The sequence below is a fragment of the Elgaria multicarinata genome, chromosome 11 (genome assembly GCF_023053635.1).
Source record: "Elgaria multicarinata webbii isolate HBS135686 ecotype San Diego chromosome 11, rElgMul1.1.pri, whole genome shotgun sequence".
NCBI lineage: Eukaryota > Metazoa > Chordata > Lepidosauria > Squamata > Anguidae > Elgaria > Elgaria multicarinata.
This window is the reverse complement of record NC_086181.1, coordinates 37407530-37427396: the sequence shown is the minus strand read 5'-3', so window position 1 is coordinate 37427396 and position 19867 is coordinate 37407530. Positions and strand designations below refer to the sequence as shown.

Genomic DNA, 19867 nt, shown 5'->3' with positions numbered 1-19867 from the left:
ACAGCCACCATTTATGAAATGGGAAGAAATATGCAATCTCTGGGTGGACAGCACCAAGCGCTCATGAGGTCTTACAGGTGCTGGGAGCATGGGTCCTTGAAGACACTGTGGGCACCCAACTAGGTCCAAGAGACAGATGTGGGGTGAGTCCATTGGACTCCTGGACTCAGTTGGGTGATTGCAACGTCCCAACCTCCACCAAACAGCACCGAAATAAATTCTAAGAAAGCAACAAAATGGAAGCCTCTTTGACGGAGGAGCAACACATTTGAGAAATTGGAGAACAAAATTTGGCACAGCATTTGTGCATGGCACTTGTAGTAAGAACTGTAATTACATTTTTGTTTGGATTAGCTTGCTGATGCACACTTTAATTGTGAAGTTAGGAACTATTTTGCATTTCTGTGTAAAAACTTAATAAAGTTTGTGACTCTTACTTCAGTCCATTTTCTGTGTCTTTATTTGTGGTGTAGGGTTGGGGGAAATCAATCCAGAAGAAAATCAACCAGATATTTCGTTTAAACTAAGTTGAATGGGGGCGGTGGATTATGCTGCCTTTTTGAATTGGCAATTTACTGTAGAAGGAGGGAAAAGTTGGTTATTACATGACAACTTCAGTTTCCTTTTGTACTTTGAAGCATTCTAGTTTTGACAGTTGTGCCCAAACTTTTTCTTCTATCACATTTATATTTTCCTATTTCTGCATATAAAGCTTGTGCTCTATGATTAAGCTGCAGCCTTCCCCTAAGTCATTACAAGTTATTCCAGTTATTACAAGTCTCTTACTGTCCCACTGGGGAAGATCATAGGAAGCTTCTGATGAAATGTGTGATGAATTTGCTTTCTTCAGCAATGTTGCAAAGAACCTGTAATTCTGAATAGGTGATTATCTCCCCCACAATGATTACAGTGGTGATGATTAAGTCTACTTCTTCTCCATGGCCCAAGGGAGTTCCAATTGCCACTAGCAAAACAACGAACCGATACAGAGGGAAATTATTAATAAACCCTGTACCATTGAGATCAGGGGATAAAAATATCAGTCTGATTGCTGATCAATTGCAGTGTATAGTCCCAACTCTGAATAAACTGACTGAGAGGTCAGGCAAACCAGGCTGAACTATTGAAGGGAACCTGAAGGACCATGAAGGATCATGCAAATTGGGCTCTCAAAGGAAGATGTTCAAGCAAGGTGCTGGTTCTTATACTGCTGGTATTCATGCAACTACTTCCGATAGTGTGTGATGTTCCGGTTGCTAACTGTAAATTCAGTGATCCTCTTTCAATCAGCCACAAGTATTATCAGTCAGGAGACATCATCATTGCTGGTATTATTTCACAGATCTTCATATTTTCCAACCCTGCAAGCTTCAGATCTCACCCCTCTTATGCCCTCCATGATGATCTCATGTAATATTTCTTAACCATATCATTTTTTCCAAAGTAGTAGCCATGCTAGCCTGTGGCCTCACCTACACCAAGAAGAATATTGCACTATGAAAGCCGTATATAAAAGGCAGGAGCCACACCAAGCAGGATATAGTGGTATGGAAGCAGTATATGGTCTGTGGCCACAGCTAGACCTAAGGTTTATCCTGGGGTCATCCAGGGTTCGCCCCTGCCTGAGCACTGGATCCCCTGTGTGTCACCTAGATGAACAGGTTTGACCCCTGGACGATCCAGGGATAAACCCTAGGTCTAGCTATGGCCTGTGTCAATGGGCCCCAACAGTTGTCAGTGCACTTCTATACTGCTATAAAGCAGTAGTGTAGCTCCTGCCTTTTATATACTGCTTTCATACTGCAATATCCTGCTTGGTGTAGATGAGGCCCCTATTAAAGATTAACAGAACTATTATGCCAAGCCTTTGTGGTTCTGAGAAATAGATTCTAACTCTTTGTTGTTTTAATCATTTAATCTCTTCTGCTGCTCCCAGACTGTGGAATGGCCTGCTGAAGGAGATTCATCAACTTGACAGTATATTAGCATTCAAGAAAGCTATCAAGACTGATCTCTTCCGCCAGGCCTATCCAGGGGAATTTTAGGATGTTTTTAGAATGTTTTAACAATGTATATTATGTTCTTAAATATAGAAAAAAGGGTATGGTCCTTAACAAAATAGGCTAATATCAACAAGACAGGAGTTAAGGAAAATTGTTGTATTTACAAAATACTATCACCAATGCTTGATGGCTATAATGAACATTGATACACATTGAAAGTGCAGAAATAGCACATAAAAACTAATAAGAGCCGTATAGTATACAAGTGTGCACAAAATAGTTTAAAACAAAATAGTAAAAAACAGGTCAAACACATTTCGACAGAGGTGTCGTCTTCAGTAACCCTGAAAAGATTAAAACAAGGAGAAACAAATTAGGAGTACTATATTAAGGGTAATGAGAATGACTGAGAGATATATCAAGCCCATTCTTAATTCAATTTTATGTATTTTATATTTACTGTTGTTCTCCACCTCAATCCAACTGGAGGGGGTAAGAAATTAATAATAATAATAATAATAATAATAATAATAATAATAATAATAATAATATATTCTCAGGTAGGGAGATCAATATGCCTTAAATTTCAATGTGGTGGGAATGAGAGACTGCATCTGCCTTTCATTTATTCTAGAAAGGCAGATTTACCCTCCTATGTTGTCATCATTATCATCATAATCATCATTATTGATATCTTCATTATCATCATAATTATCATTATTGATATCTTCATCACCATTTCAATAGTCTGAGAACTTATATCCCAAGCATCCTTTTGGCACTGCAACTTGTTCTTTAAGAATTCCCTGACGTATGTCAGATCTGTAAAATGACATGCCTTTGCATAGTTTTATTTATTTATTATTTATTTATTTATTACATTTCTATACCGCCCAATAGCCGGAGCTCTCTGGGCGGTTCACAAAAATTAAAACCATTCAAAGTATAAAACAACAGTATAAAACCATAATATAAAATACAATATAAAAGCTCAACCAGATAAAAACAGCAGCAATGCAAAATTACAAATTTAAAACCATGTTATTTAAAATTTATAGATTGTTAAAATGTTGGGAGAATAAAAAGGTCTTCACCTGGCATCTAAAAGCGTATAATGTAGGTGCCAAGTTTTGTAATTATGAGGGATAATAGTTTGTTTTCGGTTATTTGTTATAACTCATAAGGGTAATATTGAAATGATTACTCTGTGTGTGTGTGTGTGTGTGTGTGTGTGTGTGTGTGTGTGTGTGTGCACGCGTGCACGTGTTGAGACACACCTTGTCTCGATAGGTAGATTTATATTCTCATCTTATATCTCCTTGACCCTTTTGCTGTCTTCAGATTTATAAAGATGAAGGCGCATTCCCAAAACAGCCAGAGAAATAAAGTAAGCAGTGAGTGTTGGTGCTGATACTTCCTGAGTAGACTGTCCCAGCATGGCATCAGCCTAACACATATAACAGGACATGTTCTAGACTTGGTTTTCTCAAGTGGACATGGAGAAGGTGAAGTGAAGGTGAAGGACATTGAATCAGCCCCTTCGTCATGGTCAGATAATTGCCTGCTGAGGTTTAGACTTATGGCAGCTTACACCCAGCTCTGCAAGGTTGGGGTACCTATTGAAATGGTCCACCCCTGGAGACTGATGGATCTGAATGGCTTCCAAAGGGCTCTGGAGAAGTTTGTGGCTGAAATGTCTGACTGTCCTATGAAAACCCTGGTTGAGCTGCAGAATGCAGAAAAGACCTTGGCACTCAACACAATAGCTCCTGAGCACCCTCTCCAGCGTAGTGTTCACACTGCTCTGTGGTACATTCCAGAGTGGGGAGTGATAAAGCAAAACAAGACACAGCTTGAATGCAATGAGAATAATACTCCTAGTGCATGCACACTGATGTGTGCCTATGGCCATGTATATTCAGGAGTAGAGAAGATGACAAAAAATAAAATGAAAATAAACCTTGCTGCCTCTGTTGAAACCTCTATTTGGAGCTTTTCAGGTGCATCCAGGGTCTATTACAAGTTGCCCTTAAGGATACCATGGGTCCATCTGATGTCCACTGCAACATATCTGGATCCAGAATAAAATATCTTGCATCCTCCAGTACTTAGATTCTAGTATTACAGCAGGTGAATCAGGAGAGGTATCCAGAGCACAGCCTTGTCCATTTTTCTTGCATGATTTTTAGTTGGTACAATTCAAGGAGGTTCACAAGTTGCTTCAACAGGTTCATGCAACCACTTCCATGTTGGATCCTTGCCCCTCTTGGATTATATATATAAAAAAATAGCAGTGAGGGAACAACTAACTGGATTACTGCAATGCGTTATACGTGGGGCTGCCTTTGAAAACGGTCCGGAAACTTCAACTGGTACAAAACAGGGCAGCACATTTACTAACAGGGACTGGCCAATGAGACCACATCACGCCAGTCCTTCTCCAGCTTCATTGGCTGCCAGTCCAGGTCCGGGCCCGATTCAAAGTGCTGGTATTAACATTTAAAGCCCTAAATGGCTTGGGGCCAGGCTATCTGAAGGAACGCCTCCTCCCATATGTACCTGCCTGGACACTAAGGTCATCCTCAGGGGTCCTTCTCCGTGAGCCCCTGCCAAAGGAAGTGAGGGAGGTGGCTACCAGGAGGAGGGCCTTCTCTGCTGTGGCACCCCGGCTGTGGAATGAGCTCCCTCAGGAGGTTCACTTGGCACCTACATTATATGCTTTTAGACGCCAGGTGAAGACTATAAATAAATTTTAACTTGGTGTTTTAAATTTGTAATTTTGCATTGCTGCTGTTTTTATCTGGTTGAGCTTTTATATTGTATTTTATATTATGGTTTTATTTTATACTTTGAATGTTTTTAATTTTTGTGATCCACCCAGAGAGATCTGGCTATTGGGCGGTATAGAAATGTAATAAGTAAATAAATAAATAAATAAATAAACCAACTGTGATCAATTCCTCCTTCTGAGAAGGATGGTCTTGTGCTACCTTTTCCTTTTATATTTATTATGGATACCTGTATTTGTGTGTGAGAGTCACTTTGAAACAGTTTTTAGCAGTGGGATGAAACAGCAGCAGCAGCAGCAGCAATGCATGGGTTATAAAGTTGTAACTGAAGGCCAATAGCAATAAGATACTAAACATCTTCAAATGGGTTTCAAACATCGTATATGTGTTAATGAATGTATGCATGGCTTCTAAAGTCATAGTGGTATTGGTCAGAGACAGGACAAGTCGAGGTCAATGTGCCACTGTGTCAGTGCTTCATCACACTGCCCTGAATTGGAGCCATATCATCTATTTTGTACAATCTGCCCATTCAGAACACACCTTAAACCATGGCTTTATCCATGGTAAATAAGGCTTTTTTGCTTTATTCACCATGGCTAAAGTCGTGGTTTAAGGTGTCTTCTGAACACAGCCCAGCTTTCTGAACCACCATGGTTAAAGCCATGGTTTAAGGTGTCGTCCGAACGGGACCAATATATTTACTAGACATCTATAGAATGGAACTGTAGCACACTCTGTATTGTGAAGCGGAGGCCCTCTGATGCAGCCCGTCAATCGCATTGCAGATTCGTGTCTCAGATGTACCAGCACACCCTGGCTTTCATGTTTGCTGTAAAGGAGATCAATGAAAATCATCAGCACTTGCCCAACCTCACCCTGGGCTTCCACATCTATAACAGCCATTTCGTTGCAAACTGGATCTATCTCGCCTCAATGGAACTTCTCTCCACATGGGGCAAATTCATCCCTAACTACAAGTGTGACGTCCAGGATAATGTAGTATCTGTCATCGGGGGTCCTAACTCAGATGTGAGTCTCTACATGGCAGACATCCTATTCATTTACAAGGTTCCACAGGTAAGATGTGCACATGGAACATAAGATTTCAAGTTATTTCGTTTTATTTATGCAAGTGCAAAAGCGCTTATCCCTCCGCCAAATGACAATTAAATTAAAAAGAAGAATTGCTTCATGACATTCTGAAGAGTTCCAGGAGGGCTCATCTACACCAAGCAGGATATTCCACTATGAAAGCAGTATATAAAAGGCAGGAGCTACACCAAGCAGCATATAGTGGTATGAAAGTGGGATATAATAAGTGTCAATGAGCCCCAACAGTGCACTTCAATACTGCTATAAAGATGAGCCCTAAGAGTTCCCCAGGTGGATAGTCCTGTAGCTACAGCATAGTTTGGTTGCTTTGCTCCAGGCTGCACTGGAACAGGAACTATGCCCCAATCTTCTCAAATGGTAAATATCAGTTTTTCTCCTGTGCTCTTCAAAGGGCCTAAAGATTCTATGGCTACCTATTCTGACTCCAAAATCTTTATGAGAAGGACAGCCCTGCTGAAATCACCTACAGTTCACAGATACCCAATCTCAGACTTAGGGCTCATCAACACTAAGCAGGATATTCCACTATGAAAGCAGTATGAAAGCGGTATATAAAAGGTAGGAGCCACACTACTGCTTTATAGCGGTATTGAAGTGCACAGCAGGTTCTACACTACTGCTTTGTAGTGGTACTGAAATGTATTGACAACTGTTGGGGCCCAAGACGCATCTACACCAAGCAGGATATAAAAATCCTGCTTGGTATATGAAAGTGGTATATGGTATGTGTCATGGGCCCCAAGAGTCAGTGCACTTCAATACTGCTGTAAAGCAGAAATGTGGCTCCTGCCTTTTATATACCACTTTCATAGTAGAATATCCTGCTTCGTGTAGATGAGCCCTTAAACAATGCCCAAGGGACCCTAATTCATCTTTTTTTTAGCCATTACACACTTTCCTCTTCAATTGCTTTTCTGGAAAGTCCATTCCTAATAGCCATCATTTTGACATACTTATTAGCAAATCTGGGAGTGTTAACTGGCAATAGAAATGTATAGTTTTCACTCATACCTGGTCCATGGCTTGACCAAGCGTATGTCCCAGGATCGTCCCAGGTTCATCCCTGTGCATCTAAATGACACACAGGGGATCCCGGGAGTAGGCAGGGATGATCCCTCCATTTGTCTGGGATAAACCTTAGGTCTAGCTAAGGCCTTGGTGGTGTTACATATGAATCCAGCGTACACAAAATAGATGTCAAAAGTTCCATCAAAATTTACCTGAAGGTTTTGGGGGTTTCTGATAAGTTATTTCTTTTCAACCTATACCATGGGGTAGACGGTTTCCAAAATGACCCTGACAGAGTGGATCAAAGTCTCCATCTGTTATGAGGCCTTTGCTTCCTCTATGCTTTTGGGGAAATTTTCTCATTAGAATTTATTTTGGTGTTAACCCCTTATTTACCAGAGAGAGGATTAGACAAGAAGACAGACAGACCACTTCAATCACCACTTCTCACTGGCTCAAACAACAAATAAAAAATGAGCAGAACGCAAAGAGCACCTAACTGCATACACTGAGTACAGTTAAACACTTAACAAAAGACCATGAGATGTGTGTATACACTCCTACACATATAAATTACTACACCCAACACTAATTCTTAAAGACAAGTTGCAAAAGTGTTTAAAGCAGAAAGTGTTTAAAGCATTATTTTATTATTATTATTATTATTATTATTATTATTATTATTATTATTATTATTATTATTGTCTTGCTGTCCAAAGCCAGGAGAGCAATTTTATCATGCGTTGCTGTGATCAACTACAGAAACCATGCCATTATTCCAGCCTCCTTCATCAGTGAGTGCCCATGCAGTGAGGCCAAAATTTGGAAGGACACCAATTTGGAAGGATTTTTGGCTACAAAAATTGTAAATTGTCGGGATTGGGATTGTAAATTGTTACTGCTGTTCTTGTTGTTCCTTCACAGGTACAGAGGAACAAATGACAGCTCCTGTAAGAGAAGGCAAGACGATATTGCCCAGAACTTTGAAGACTGCTTGAAAATGTTTGAAACAAAATGTTACAAATGTTTTACAAGGACATTGGCATTTTGTTCCAAGCAATTTCAAGCAGGCTATAACATTCTTTTCAAATGTGTGTTAAAATTTTGTGCTAGTTTTGTCCTGTATGTCATTTTTCAGGCTTGGGGGAGTGGGGGGTGGGGGACGCACAAAACTTGGGGTCTGCAGCACAAAATGGCAAAAAAAAAAAAATAGCACAAAACTTTGGCATAGGTTTGGAGGTGATATGACAAAGTTGCTTTTTTGCTTCTTATTTTTTTGGTGTATTTACTCCGAACCTGCACTTGATGTATGAATACACAGTTGTGAGTGGTGCCACAAAACTTGCGATTTGTGACACAAAACTGCACAAAAACACACAAAGCTTTGGCATATGTTTCAAAGAGATTCTCATTTGGTGGGTTTGTAGTTAACAGAACCTTTAAAATGCCTTTTCCAATTTCCTAGTTCCATCATTTTGTTTATCTTCCTTATAGCTCGGATATGGCTCTGTTCCAGTGATGAATGACCAAACTCAAGAAGTTTTCTTCCAAGGTATGTTCCCCAAAGGAGATCACCAGTACACAGGCATGCTCCAGTTGCTGCTGCTCTTTAAGTGGACCTGGATTGGCGTAATTTCTGTACATTTCAGTGGAGAAGAGTTTGTACAGAATGTGCTCCCTGACTTTTCTCAGAGAGGAATCTGCTTTGACTTTATAGAAACATTTCCAACAGTGTATTTTAACACTGGTATTGCTGAAATGGTGGCAGAGTGGACGAAAACATACCAGCTTATTATGAGTAGTACTGCCAGTGTTGTGATTGTACATGGTGAAATTCACACAATGATATTTCTGATAATGTTTCCGGCAGTTTCAGAAACTTTTGACATACCAGTGAAGACAAAAGTCTGGATAATGACTGCCCAGATGGAGTTCACATCAGTTCCCTTTCAAAGATATTGGGACATAGATATCATCCATGGTGCTCTATCCTTAGCGATTCACTCAAAGGATGTGATAGGATTCCAGAATTTTCTTCACAACAGAAACCCTACTTCAGATAAAGAAGATGGTTTTCTCCGGGACTTCTGGCAACAGGCATTTCACTGTGTTTTTCCAGACACTGAGGTAGAAAAGCAGAATGAGAAAATCTGCACTGGGGAAGAGAAATTGGCGAGTCTTCCTGCTTCCGTTTTTGAAATGAGCATGACCAGCCACAGCTACAGTGTCTACAATGCTGTCCATACTGTGGCACATGCTTTTCAATCCATGCATTCATTGGCATCCAAACGTAGAGCAATGGTGGATGGGGTGAGGCGGGAACTTCTGAATCAACAGCCATGGCAGGTAATGTCCTGAGTAGGGGTGTGCACGGTCCTCTTCACGCCCGATCCGCAAATTGTGGATCAGGCCTGCTCCACCCTGCCTCGGTCTGCCTATGGGCCATTCTGCTCAGCTGCGGAGCTCCGGCTCCGAATCGGAGCTCCGCAGTGGCAGGGAGTGGTGTCAGGTAAGGCCCCCCTCCTTCCTCCCCCTTACCTGTGTCTGTCGCGGCCCATCCCAGCTTCACTAGAGCCCGCGGCTCAACCAGGAACTGTAGGTCCCGGCCTACACATCCTGGTTGAGCCACGGGCTCTAGTGAAGCTGGGATGGGCCGTGATGGACACAGGTAAGACCCCCCTCCCCCTTGCTCCCTTACCTGGCTCTGCCGCCGTCGCCGCACGGGCGGCAGCAGCAGGGCCAGGTAACCCCCACTTACCTTTTTTGCAGAGCTCCAGATCGAGGCGAAGGATCCACCTGCACCTCGATCCGCTCCGCAATGCTCTGCGGCTCCCCCAATCCTCTTCGCCTCTGCCTTAAGGGGAGGCAAAGCCCCCTGATCCGCTCCTGCTTCTCCGGTCCGAGGAGAAGCGGAGCACATCCCTAGTCCTGAGTACACAAATGCAAGAAAGATCATACAGGCCCAATATCACTACCCAATATGGACTGGTTTGGCTATCCTTCTAGGGTTGGATAGCTCCTTTAGAGTTCTGCTGAGACCCAGAATGGATTCACAGTCCCACTGAAATCAGAGCTACCATCCCCCACAGGTGAGATGTTGGCATTCTGCCCTGTGGAGTCCAATTAGCTCAAGTGCCCAATGGAATTCATCCTCCCATACACAATACACCATAGTGCACCACTTTCAGCAGGACCACAGAGGGATGGGCTGTGCAGTGGTAGAGTTTGTGTTTTGCATGCAAAGGGTCCCTGTATTGGAGACCAAACTGAATCTTGGGTATTGGTGCATGCCTAGCTATAATGACAAGTGTGGTGTAGTGGTTAGAGTGTTGGACTGGGAGTCAGAAGATCCAGGTTCTAGTCCCCACTCGGCCATGGAAACCCACTGGGTAACTTTGGGCCAGTCACAGGCCATAGGTAGATGGGGCAAAATCCTGGGGTGATCCCTGGGATCATCCCTGTGCATTCACATGATGCACAGGGGATCCCAGGATCAGGGAGAGATGATCCCTCCCTTGCCCTGGGATCTCTCCCTGCCCTTTTGGCCCAGTTTTTTCAAGGTCTTGGGCTGAGCCTGAGACCGCAGAATGTGTGGCAGGGTGCTGTGGTTTGTCCCGGCTCCTCACGGTTACTTGTGAGGAGCAGGAACCCACGCACAGGGCACAGAGCTCCTCAGGAGCACTGTGCCCATTGGGGGAGAGCAAGGAAAATATTTTTTTTTTTAAAAAAAATCCACCTACCTTTTGCGAACGAGCGTGCCTGCACTGCTGCATCTTTAAGAAAATAAAAACATGGCGGGTGCACCGACTCTTCCTCTGAGGTTGTTGCGCACCGCATGTAAACAGAGGGTGGATCTTGTGACAAAACCATCACAAGATCTTCACCCCTCCATCGCAGACTAACAGGTAGATCTAGCTAAAGCCACAGACTCTCAGCCCAACCTACCTCACAGGGTTGTTGTTGTGAGGATAAAATGGAGAGGAGGAGGATTATGTTCACCACCTTGGGTTCCTTAACAGAAAAATAAGCAGGATATAAATGTAATAATAATAATAATAATAATAATAATAATAATAATAATAATAATAATAATATAGGATGCATCTGGCACATTTTTGTGAACCGCCCAGAGATCTCCAGCTATTGGGCGGTATAGATAAATAAATAAATATAGAGCTGCAACTTGGCCCTATAAGTATTTCGCCTTTTCTGTTATTTCAATTTAGCTTCACCACTATTTGAGAAAGGTATCATTTAACAACAGTTCTGGAGACAAAATTTCCTTTGATGAAAATGGGGAATTAGTAGCTGGTTTTGACATTATCAACTGGGTCACATTTCCAAACCAGTCCTTTCTTAGAGTCAAAATTGGAAGAATTGATCGCATTGCTCCCAAAGACAAAATGTTAAGCATTTCTGTGGATGGCATTGAATGGCCCAGAAGATTTAACCAGGTAAAATCACTACATAGTTTTGGGTACATCTAGTCATTTGACTCCACCACCACCTTTATTTTCAAGAAGTAGGTAATTGTTCAGGCACTAAAATGAGCAAGGCAGTGTACTTTGCTATTTTGCTGAGGCCCATTCCAACCATGATTTTATATCCCATACATTAATGTTGCAAAATATAGAAACTGAATTAGTTTAATGTGAGTTTTTTGTTTTTGTTTTTTGGCCTCTAAAGCAGTAATTCTATCTAAAATTATATAGGACTAAGTCACATTGAATACAGCACAATTTATGTGGGAATTGTAAACTTCAACAGCAAAAATAAATTCTGCTTTTGAAGAAGGACTGACGAAAATACATAGACTATATGAAACAAAGAATCAAACTGAATAACGTCGGCAGAAGCTTATAGAAATTTGTGGAACTGATGAAAAGAAGAAGATTTTAAATGAATGAAATAGGATAAAATAATATAATACCCTGGAACAAAATAAAAGATGGACAAAGAAGAATTTTGAAACTGAACACGCGTGGGGAGGGGAAGGAGAGGGATTGTGAATTAATACTAATGTGTTCTATTTTTGTTTGGGGGTTTTTTTCTGTGTTTTTGAAAATTCAATAAAAAATTGAAGAAAAAAGTTTAAAAAAATTAAAAAGAAAAAAGAAAATTTAAAAATCTGCTAAACATAATTATTTACATATGTAAATCAATGTAACCAAGCAACACAGACTTTTTATTGTTTGTTTGTTTCTTTGCAAATGACATTGTAAGCATTGGCAAAATTTTACAGGGATTGGAAACATTTGACTTTTTCATATTCTCGAAAGATTAGAGTAGAAATCATTGGTTGGGCTTCACCTGACTTTGCGGACACAACTGAATGAAATATTTATCTAAATGTGCTAACTGGCAAGCAGTGAGATATAAACTCCACAAAGGCATTTTCTAAATGTTGACCCTGTTCAGACAACACGCTAAGCCTCAATGGTTAAGCATTTTGAGCTAAACATTATGGCTTAGTGTGTTGTGTGAACCATGACTTAGCAGGTCGTAGGAACCATTCCTAATCATGGTGGCTACATAACCATGGTTTATGACATGGTCACTAACCATTTGCTGCAAAAGGCTTAGCAGGCTAACGATGACTTAGCATGTTGTCTGAACAGGCCCATTTAAAAATTCACCACTTTCATTTTCACAAAGGTTCAGCCACTTTCTCTGTGCAACGACGTTTGCCCATTGGGTTACAGTAAGACAAAGAAGGAAGGGAATCCATTTTGCTGTTATGATTGCATTCCATGCCCAGAAGGGAAGATTTCAAATCAGAAAGGTAAGAAATGTCACGGTATTAAGTGTATGTCCTTGAAATTCATCACATTGTCCTGCTATGGCTGGGTCAGGCTCAGCCCTAGGCCAACAATGGGGCAAATTTGAGAGCAAGTCAGCAGACATACAAGAGGTCAAACACAGTTGTATCAGTGTAGCAAGAGGGCAGTTCAAAGCTGGAGAAGTCAGTAAGCAGACAAATGTCAAGAACACAGTATTGTTAGTCAAGAATGAGAGTTCCAAGAGAGGGGCCTAAGGCATGACGAAGGTCAAAACACAAGTAAAAGTCCAACACAAATGGAGTCCAAATTGTAGTATCTAGCAGCAGTCATAAATCATGAACAGCCATGAAGCAAGTGTTCAAAGCACTGGAGCGGGTAGAAATACTTCATTCCAGCAGGAAGCAAGTTCCAAGTGAAACCTTATATAGCCTGAGCTTTGAGAGCCACACCCAAGTCTCAACTGCTGATTATTAGTGCTCTCATATTGGTCTTACACATGAGTAAGACCTTTAGCCCTGAGTAAGTTTTTATTCATCAGAAGCCTGGTTGTTTTGGGCCTTGAGATGCATATTTTGCCTCCAAGTAGCAGCCTATGCCTGCGTCTTCTGGCTCTAGTGCTCTCAAGCTGGACAGTTGTTCAGCCTCCTTCTCTGACACCAAAGGTGCGGCATGTTCCTCGGGGTCCCTGTTCATCAGTTCTTCACAGCCCACCACTGTTGAAGGGCCCAATTCAGCTTCCCTACAAGTGCTGGAGGGGCCTGGAGTTGCACTACTTTCAGGGAGCTCCATGTACTCTTCAGACATTGCGACCTCAGGTTCATCAAAAGAATCATCCTGGCCTAGCTCTGGCTCAGGCATGACATAGCTACATTGTCAGGATCTGTCCTGTCCTGCAGCACCATCTGGCAGCAGCTTTCCATATAACTAGCCACAGGGCTTCGCGGGATGTGAGCTCTGGATGGTAAAGCCTCGCAGGGTTCAGGCCCAGACCAGCAGGCACTCCCAGGTGGGCTTATACACAACAGCTGGGAGCGGCCAGGAAAGGCCTATTTAAGAACTGCATTTCCCCTTCAGCCTTTGCCACAGCAACACGGTCTCTCATGCTAGCTGCAGCTGGTTCCTGACCATTTGCTATCACAGATTTTGCCTCGCTGGACCTCTTGCTCATCTTGACCATGCCTCTGCCTCTGCCTCTGCTCCCTTCACTACCTGGTACATGCCTGAACTTTGCATTGCTTTTGACCATTGACTTTTGCCTCCGGTCCTTGTTTGGACTCTGTTCTTCCTGGACTCTGCCTCTTGCCTTGATCCCTGCCTGGACCTTGCCTGCTTGTTGACTGGACTCTGCCTCTGCCCCCTGCTTGGATTCTGAACCTGTGTCTGACCTTGTGCCTGTTTCCTGGATCTGCCTCCTGCCTCTGGCCCTCTGTTGGACTCTACCACCCGAGACCCATGCCTCACTCCCAGCTTGCTCCACCAGTATTCCAACTGTCCAAGCCAGTTCCGTCTCCGTCTGTCCCGGCCCCGGCGTTCCTGCTTAAGGACCCTGCCGCCCACACCCTGGATTGTGACATATATAGAGATTGTAGGCACCCATTTCTCACAAGTATGAGACAAGCTGCTCACAGTTAAGTCGCATTTGATGATAAGGGGATGCAGTTTAATATTATTTATTTATTTATTTATTTATTTATTACATTTTTATACCGCCCAATAGCCGAAGCTCTCTGGGCGGTTCACAAAAATTTGTTGATTTAAAACATTTGTATCCCGCCCTATATCATTAAGATCTCAGGGTGGCGTACAGATAAAAGCATACAGTATAAACAATACATATGTGCAGCTAAAAACAAATTAAACCATGAACCAAGTTAAAACAATAATTTAAAAGCAGTAGGAACAATTAAAACATGAGTCCAGATATGATGGATCTGGACTCTAATATGCACAGCTCTGAATATCAAAGAAAGAAAAGGAAAGGATTCCAGTACATTCAGACAAAATAGAGATGAACGGGATGATAACTAAGATTGGTCAAAACATTTCAATTTTATAAATAGAAGCATCATGTAATACCAATCATCATTTAACAGGGCAGAATGATCAATTTCCTGATGGGTGTTAATATTACCATTGCTTCTGTGATGCTAATAATAATTGCTTTGCAAGGCTGCAAAGTGGTTTTAAGGTAACTGGCCTCATTTAGAGTTTACTCATATGGATGACTGTATTGCACTGTATGCAACAATTCCATTTTTTTTTGGGTGGGGTCCTCTTTTTCAGATATGGATAACTGTGATGAATGTCCAGAAGATCATTATCCAAACAAGCACCAGGATTTGTGCATTCCCAAAGATATCAGCTTTCTGACTTATGAAGAACCATTGGGGATCAGTTTAGCAATTGTGGCTCTTTTCTTTTCTGCCATCACAATTTTGGTCCTTTGGATCTTCATTAAGCACAAGGACACGCCCATAGTCAAAGCCAACAACCGAAACCTCACCTTTGCTCTCCTTATCTCCCTTCTGCTCTCCTTCCTTTGTGCCTTGCTATTCATCGGCCGACCTGAGAAGGCGACTTGTCTCCTTCAACAAACTGCTTTTGGTATCATCTTTTCAGTGGCCGTTTCTTGTGTTTTGGCCAAAACCATCACTGTGGTTCTTGCTTTCATGGCCACCAAGCCGGGATCCAGAATGAGGAGATGGGTGGGAAAAAGACTGGCTAATTCCATTGTCCTTTCCAGCTCCTTTACTCAAGTCACTATTTCTGCAGTTTGGCTATCACTATCTCCGCCATTTCCAGATTTTGATGTTCATTCAATGCCTGAAGAAATTATACTGGAATGTAATGAAGGTTCAGTTGTAATGTTCTACTGTGTCCTGGGCTTTATGGGTTTCCTGGCCATTGTTAGCTTCACGGTGGCTTTCCTAGGCAGGAAGTTACCTGACAGTTTTAACGAAGCCAAATTTATCACCCTTAGCATGTTGGTCTTCTGCAGTGTCTGGCTGTCCTTTGTTCCAACTTATCTGAGCACAAAAGGAAAATACATGGTGGCTGTGGAGATCTTCTCCATCCTGTCCTCCAGTGCTGGTTTACTGGGCTGTATTTTTCCTCCCAAGTGCTATATCATTCTGTTAAGGCCTGAGTTAAATAACAGGCAGCAGCTAATGAGAAGACAGAATTAATGAATCTAAAACTATACAGCCCCACTCTCAGCCCCAGCTATGTTGCTGCCTCAAGCACCACCTCACTTTTTCTGGGCAGTGATGGCAAAAGCGCTTTCCTCCCTATGTGCCAGCCCACTGACTGGCAGGATGCTCCCACCTTATGCCCCACCTGCAGGCTTCCTGGGAGAGTCAGCTGAGATGACACAAGAGGTCCTGGCAGTTCCTGCAAGAGTCCGTAACCTCTACTGAAGTCCTGGCCACTCCTGCAAGAATTTAAAATATCATGCGATATTCTCCTGACTCTTCCAGGTGTTCCTTGGGTAGGGGAGGAAGAGGAGGGAGGGGAGCTCCTCAGGTGCGGGAAGAAGAAGCGAGTTGGAGGAAAAGGAGGAGGAGTCACCAGGTAGGTGGGCACAAGGTGTTGGCTGGCTGGCCAGGCCACCCCAGGCTGCCAGTCAAGCAAGTAGGGAAGAAGGCAGTCCAAAGCCCCCAAAATGCAGGCATCGTGTGCTAGCCCAAACACTCGGAGACACTTTCCTGTACAACATGACTTTTATATGGGTTAAAGCAATCACTGTAGGGGAGAGAGAGGAGACACCTTAGCAAAAGTGCAAAGGCTCTCTCTGCCCCAATACTAGATACAATCAGCTTTTATTAGCAAGTTCAGCAGAAGTAACTAGAGCATGAGCAGAAAGCTTGTTTTCAAAGATGGAAATTCTAGCTGACCACAACTTTCCTGTAGCTGGCCAGTTACCTGAACAACTAGGAAGAAAGGGAAATCTGGCCTGGCAGCTAGGAAAAAAGGAAGTCTAGCCTGACCACAGATTCTTTCAGTTTGCACAAGCGAGGTACATATGCGGGTACGGGGGTGTCTTGTGAGACACAGACAATTTTTAAGATGGTTCAGAAGCTGTAGCTTGTGCAAAATGCAGCAGCCAGATTGATAACAAGGACCAGAAGGTTCGAACATATAAGACCCACTCTGGCCCACTTGCATTGGATGCCTGTATGTTTCCGAACCTAATTCAAGGTGCTGTTTTTAACCTATAAAGCCTTACACACCTTGGGACCACAATACCTGATAGAACGCCTCTCCCGACATGACCCTACCGATACACTGCGCCCAATTGTGGAACAATCTCCCTGACAAGGCCTTGGCTTGGCGCTGACATTGTTATCGTTTTGGCGCCAGGTCAAGACTTTTCTCTTCTCCCATGCATTTAGCAATGTGTAATTAGCCTGGGCTTGTTTTTTGTAAGTTTTCGTGGTTTAAAATTGTATGTTTTTGTGATTTTACATTTTTGTATATTGTTTTTATGTGTTTTTATCCTATGCCCAGAGAGCCTTGGCTATGGGGCAGTATACAAATGTAAATAACAACAACAACAACTCAGCTATTAAAACAATGCACAATGTTTGACCTTTCTATCCAGAATGATCAGATCTATCAAACATGGCTTCCCTTATGTCAAAAAGTGTCTGTTGTGTCATGTCTGATGTGTTATTGACTCAAGGATAAAAGTTGTATTATGTTGTTTGCAGGGATGTGCTAGTCTGTTATGTACTAGGCTAGTCTGTTATGTACTAGGGTGGGGAAAAGTTATTGTGTTTAAATAAAGGGGATATTTGGTGTTGTGGTAGGTGAATTGCATGTTGGGAGTTGTAGGAGAGGCATGGAGGGGAGCTGAGAGGAAGAGGAAGTAAAGGGGTGGAGTCAGGAAGATTGGAGTGTATTTGTTAGAGTTGTAGTTGCAGTCTAGGTCGAGAATAAAGGAGTGTTTAAGAAGATGTCTCTGGTGTCTTAAGATTCTTGCAATACAACAAATTGTATTGTCTGTGACAACTGGACACCTACCACTTCCAGAGTGGTGCCACTGATCAGAGCAACATAAGAAAAAAGGTGAAGAGGCTCCTGTGGTTGCAGCAGGCAAGCCTTAATAGTAGGGTGACCAGATGGGTGGCCGGAAAAACCGAGATCTCCTGGGCAAACGGGACTGGGCCCAAATTTACCAGGGAAAAGGCCCAGAGGATGCATTCCCAGACTTGTGGTTCTCCAGGTGACCAAGTGGTTTGCAGTCTCCCTGACTTCCCACGCTTCAGCTAAAGGTAACTAATCCCTCCCATGGGGCTTTTTTCAGATTAGGAAGTGTGGACGGCTAGGGAGCCTGCAGAGAAAGAGAGAGATGTAATAGAGATGAAAGCACATGCAGCATTCCTGCTCAACTTCAAATTACAACAAAAAAGGTAAACTTAAAAACATTGCTAAAATGAATTCAAATCTTCTTCTTTTTTTCTTCTTCTTCTTCTTTTTTTTTTTTTTTTGGAAGTGCCCTGAAAATGAGGAAGAAAAGCGGAAGCATTTTTTTTAATCTGGGATGAAAACATTTGGATATTTAGAGAACAGATTTTGGCACTGCAATAATATAATTGTAGTCAGAAACTTATTTAACTTTTATTTTAATAAATATGCCTATGCACACTTCAGTTGTGAAGTTGAAACTGAGGAAATAAGAATTTTGTACTCCCAAATAATAATAATAATAATAATAATAATAATAATAATAATAATGTCGTTAGTTCACTCCATTTCCAGTATTTCATATCTTCATCTTGGTGTGGAGTTGGGGGAATAAATATGGAAACATATCTATTACTTTTGTTTTGTTTGCACTTTAGCAGAGTTGGAGAAAACAACTGGTGCCATTTTTGGTTAGAATGGAAGGGATAGTTAGTTGATCCATGACAGCTGAAGTGGCCGCCTGTGGTTTGAGGCACTCTAGTTGCACAACAAGGGCAAAGAGGATGATCAGGGTCTGTAATCGAACAGTCGATTCCAGACTGGAATAGAACAATCGAACAGACTCGATGGCCTTGTAGGCCCCTTCCAACTCTGCTATTCTATGATTCTATGATTCTATGAATCAAAGCCTTATAAGGACAAATTGAAAGAACTGGACATGTTTAGCCTGGAGAAGAGAAGATTGAGGGAAGACATGATAGCACTCTTCAAATACTTAAAAGGTTGTCACACAGAGGAGGGCCAGGATCTCTTCTCAATCATTCCAGAGTGCAGCATATGGAATAATGGGCTCAGGAATCCAGATTCCAGCTGGACATCAGGAAAAACTTCCTGACTGTTCGAGCAGCATAACAATGGAACCAATGACCTAGGAAGGTAGTGGTCTGTCCCACACTGGAGGCATTCAAGAGGCAGCTGAACAGCCATCTGTCAGGGGTGCATTGATGTGGATTCCTGCATTGAGCAGGGGGTTGGACTCGATGGCCTTATAGGCCCCTTCCAGTTCTACTATTCTTTGTTTCTATGAAATAAGCCAAATTTAAAATGTGTATCCTACAGTGTGCCATGAATAGAAACAGATTTTTTTTTTTAATTTTCATGTTAGCCATTTCTACTTTAAGATCTTGTTTTCCTAGTGGTCTCTCCTTTCTTTTGGTCATTATCTAGGAACATAGGAGGAAAATGCCTTTTGCCAAATGAGATCATCAGTTTCATTTTGCTCAGTTATGATTGGCAATGATCTCCAGGGTTTCTGATGGAGTTCTTCCTCAGCCTTATCATGAGATGCCAGGGATTGAACCTAAGACTTTGTGCAGGTAAAGCATACACTTTGACCCTCTTACCATCCTATCCCTCTGATGAGACCTCTGCTAAAGTGCATGATAAATTTGCAAAGAAACTCTAATTCTGAATAGATCATTAATTCCCCTATAATTATCGTATTGATGATTACTACGACGACGACTTCTCCAAGTCCCACAGGAGTTCCTGTTGTCACTAGTAAAACAATGAACCAATATGAAAGGAAGTTATTAAACCCTGCACCATTTAGAGCTGGGGCTACAGACAGAAAGGGACCCATCAGTCCAATCCTTTACACTGCACAATCCAAACCCTGAATAAGACAAGTGAGTGTGCATAAAAGCAAGGCTTCCCCCGCCCCAATCACTTTGCCCTGCCCTGATGGCCGCAGCACTCCTGCGGA

The 19867-nt window shown here is 42.3% G+C and overlaps 1 protein-coding gene across 1 annotated transcript; it reads left to right on the top strand.

Moving 5' to 3' along the window:
- The first annotated feature begins 5593 nt into the window (after positions 1-5593).
- Positions 5594-15881, top strand: LOC134405745 (vomeronasal type-2 receptor 26-like). The gene is made up of 5 exons (XM_063136997.1): positions 5594-5872; positions 8411-9262; positions 11143-11370; positions 12572-12698; positions 14980-15881. The coding sequence occupies exons 1-5, from the start codon at positions 5594-5596 to the stop codon at positions 15879-15881; spliced, it is 2388 nt and encodes a 795-aa protein (XP_062993067.1).
- The last annotated feature ends 3986 nt before the right edge of the window (positions 15882-19867 follow it).

What these genes read in the sequence shown, in the direction of transcription:
- LOC134405745 (XM_063136997.1), top strand. Translation starts at nt 5,594, where the DNA reads ATGTACCAGCACACCCTGGCTTTCATGTTTGCTGTAAAGGAGATCAAT. An exon ending in TCATTTACAAGGTTCCACAG is followed by an intron (nt 5,873 to 8,410) that starts GTAAGATGTGCA and finishes TCTTCCTTATAG; the next exon opens with CTCGGATATGGCTCTGTTCC. An exon ending in GAAGATTTCAAATCAGAAAG is followed by an intron (nt 12,699 to 14,979) that starts GTAAGAAATGTC and finishes CCTCTTTTTCAG; the next exon opens with ATATGGATAACTGTGATGAA.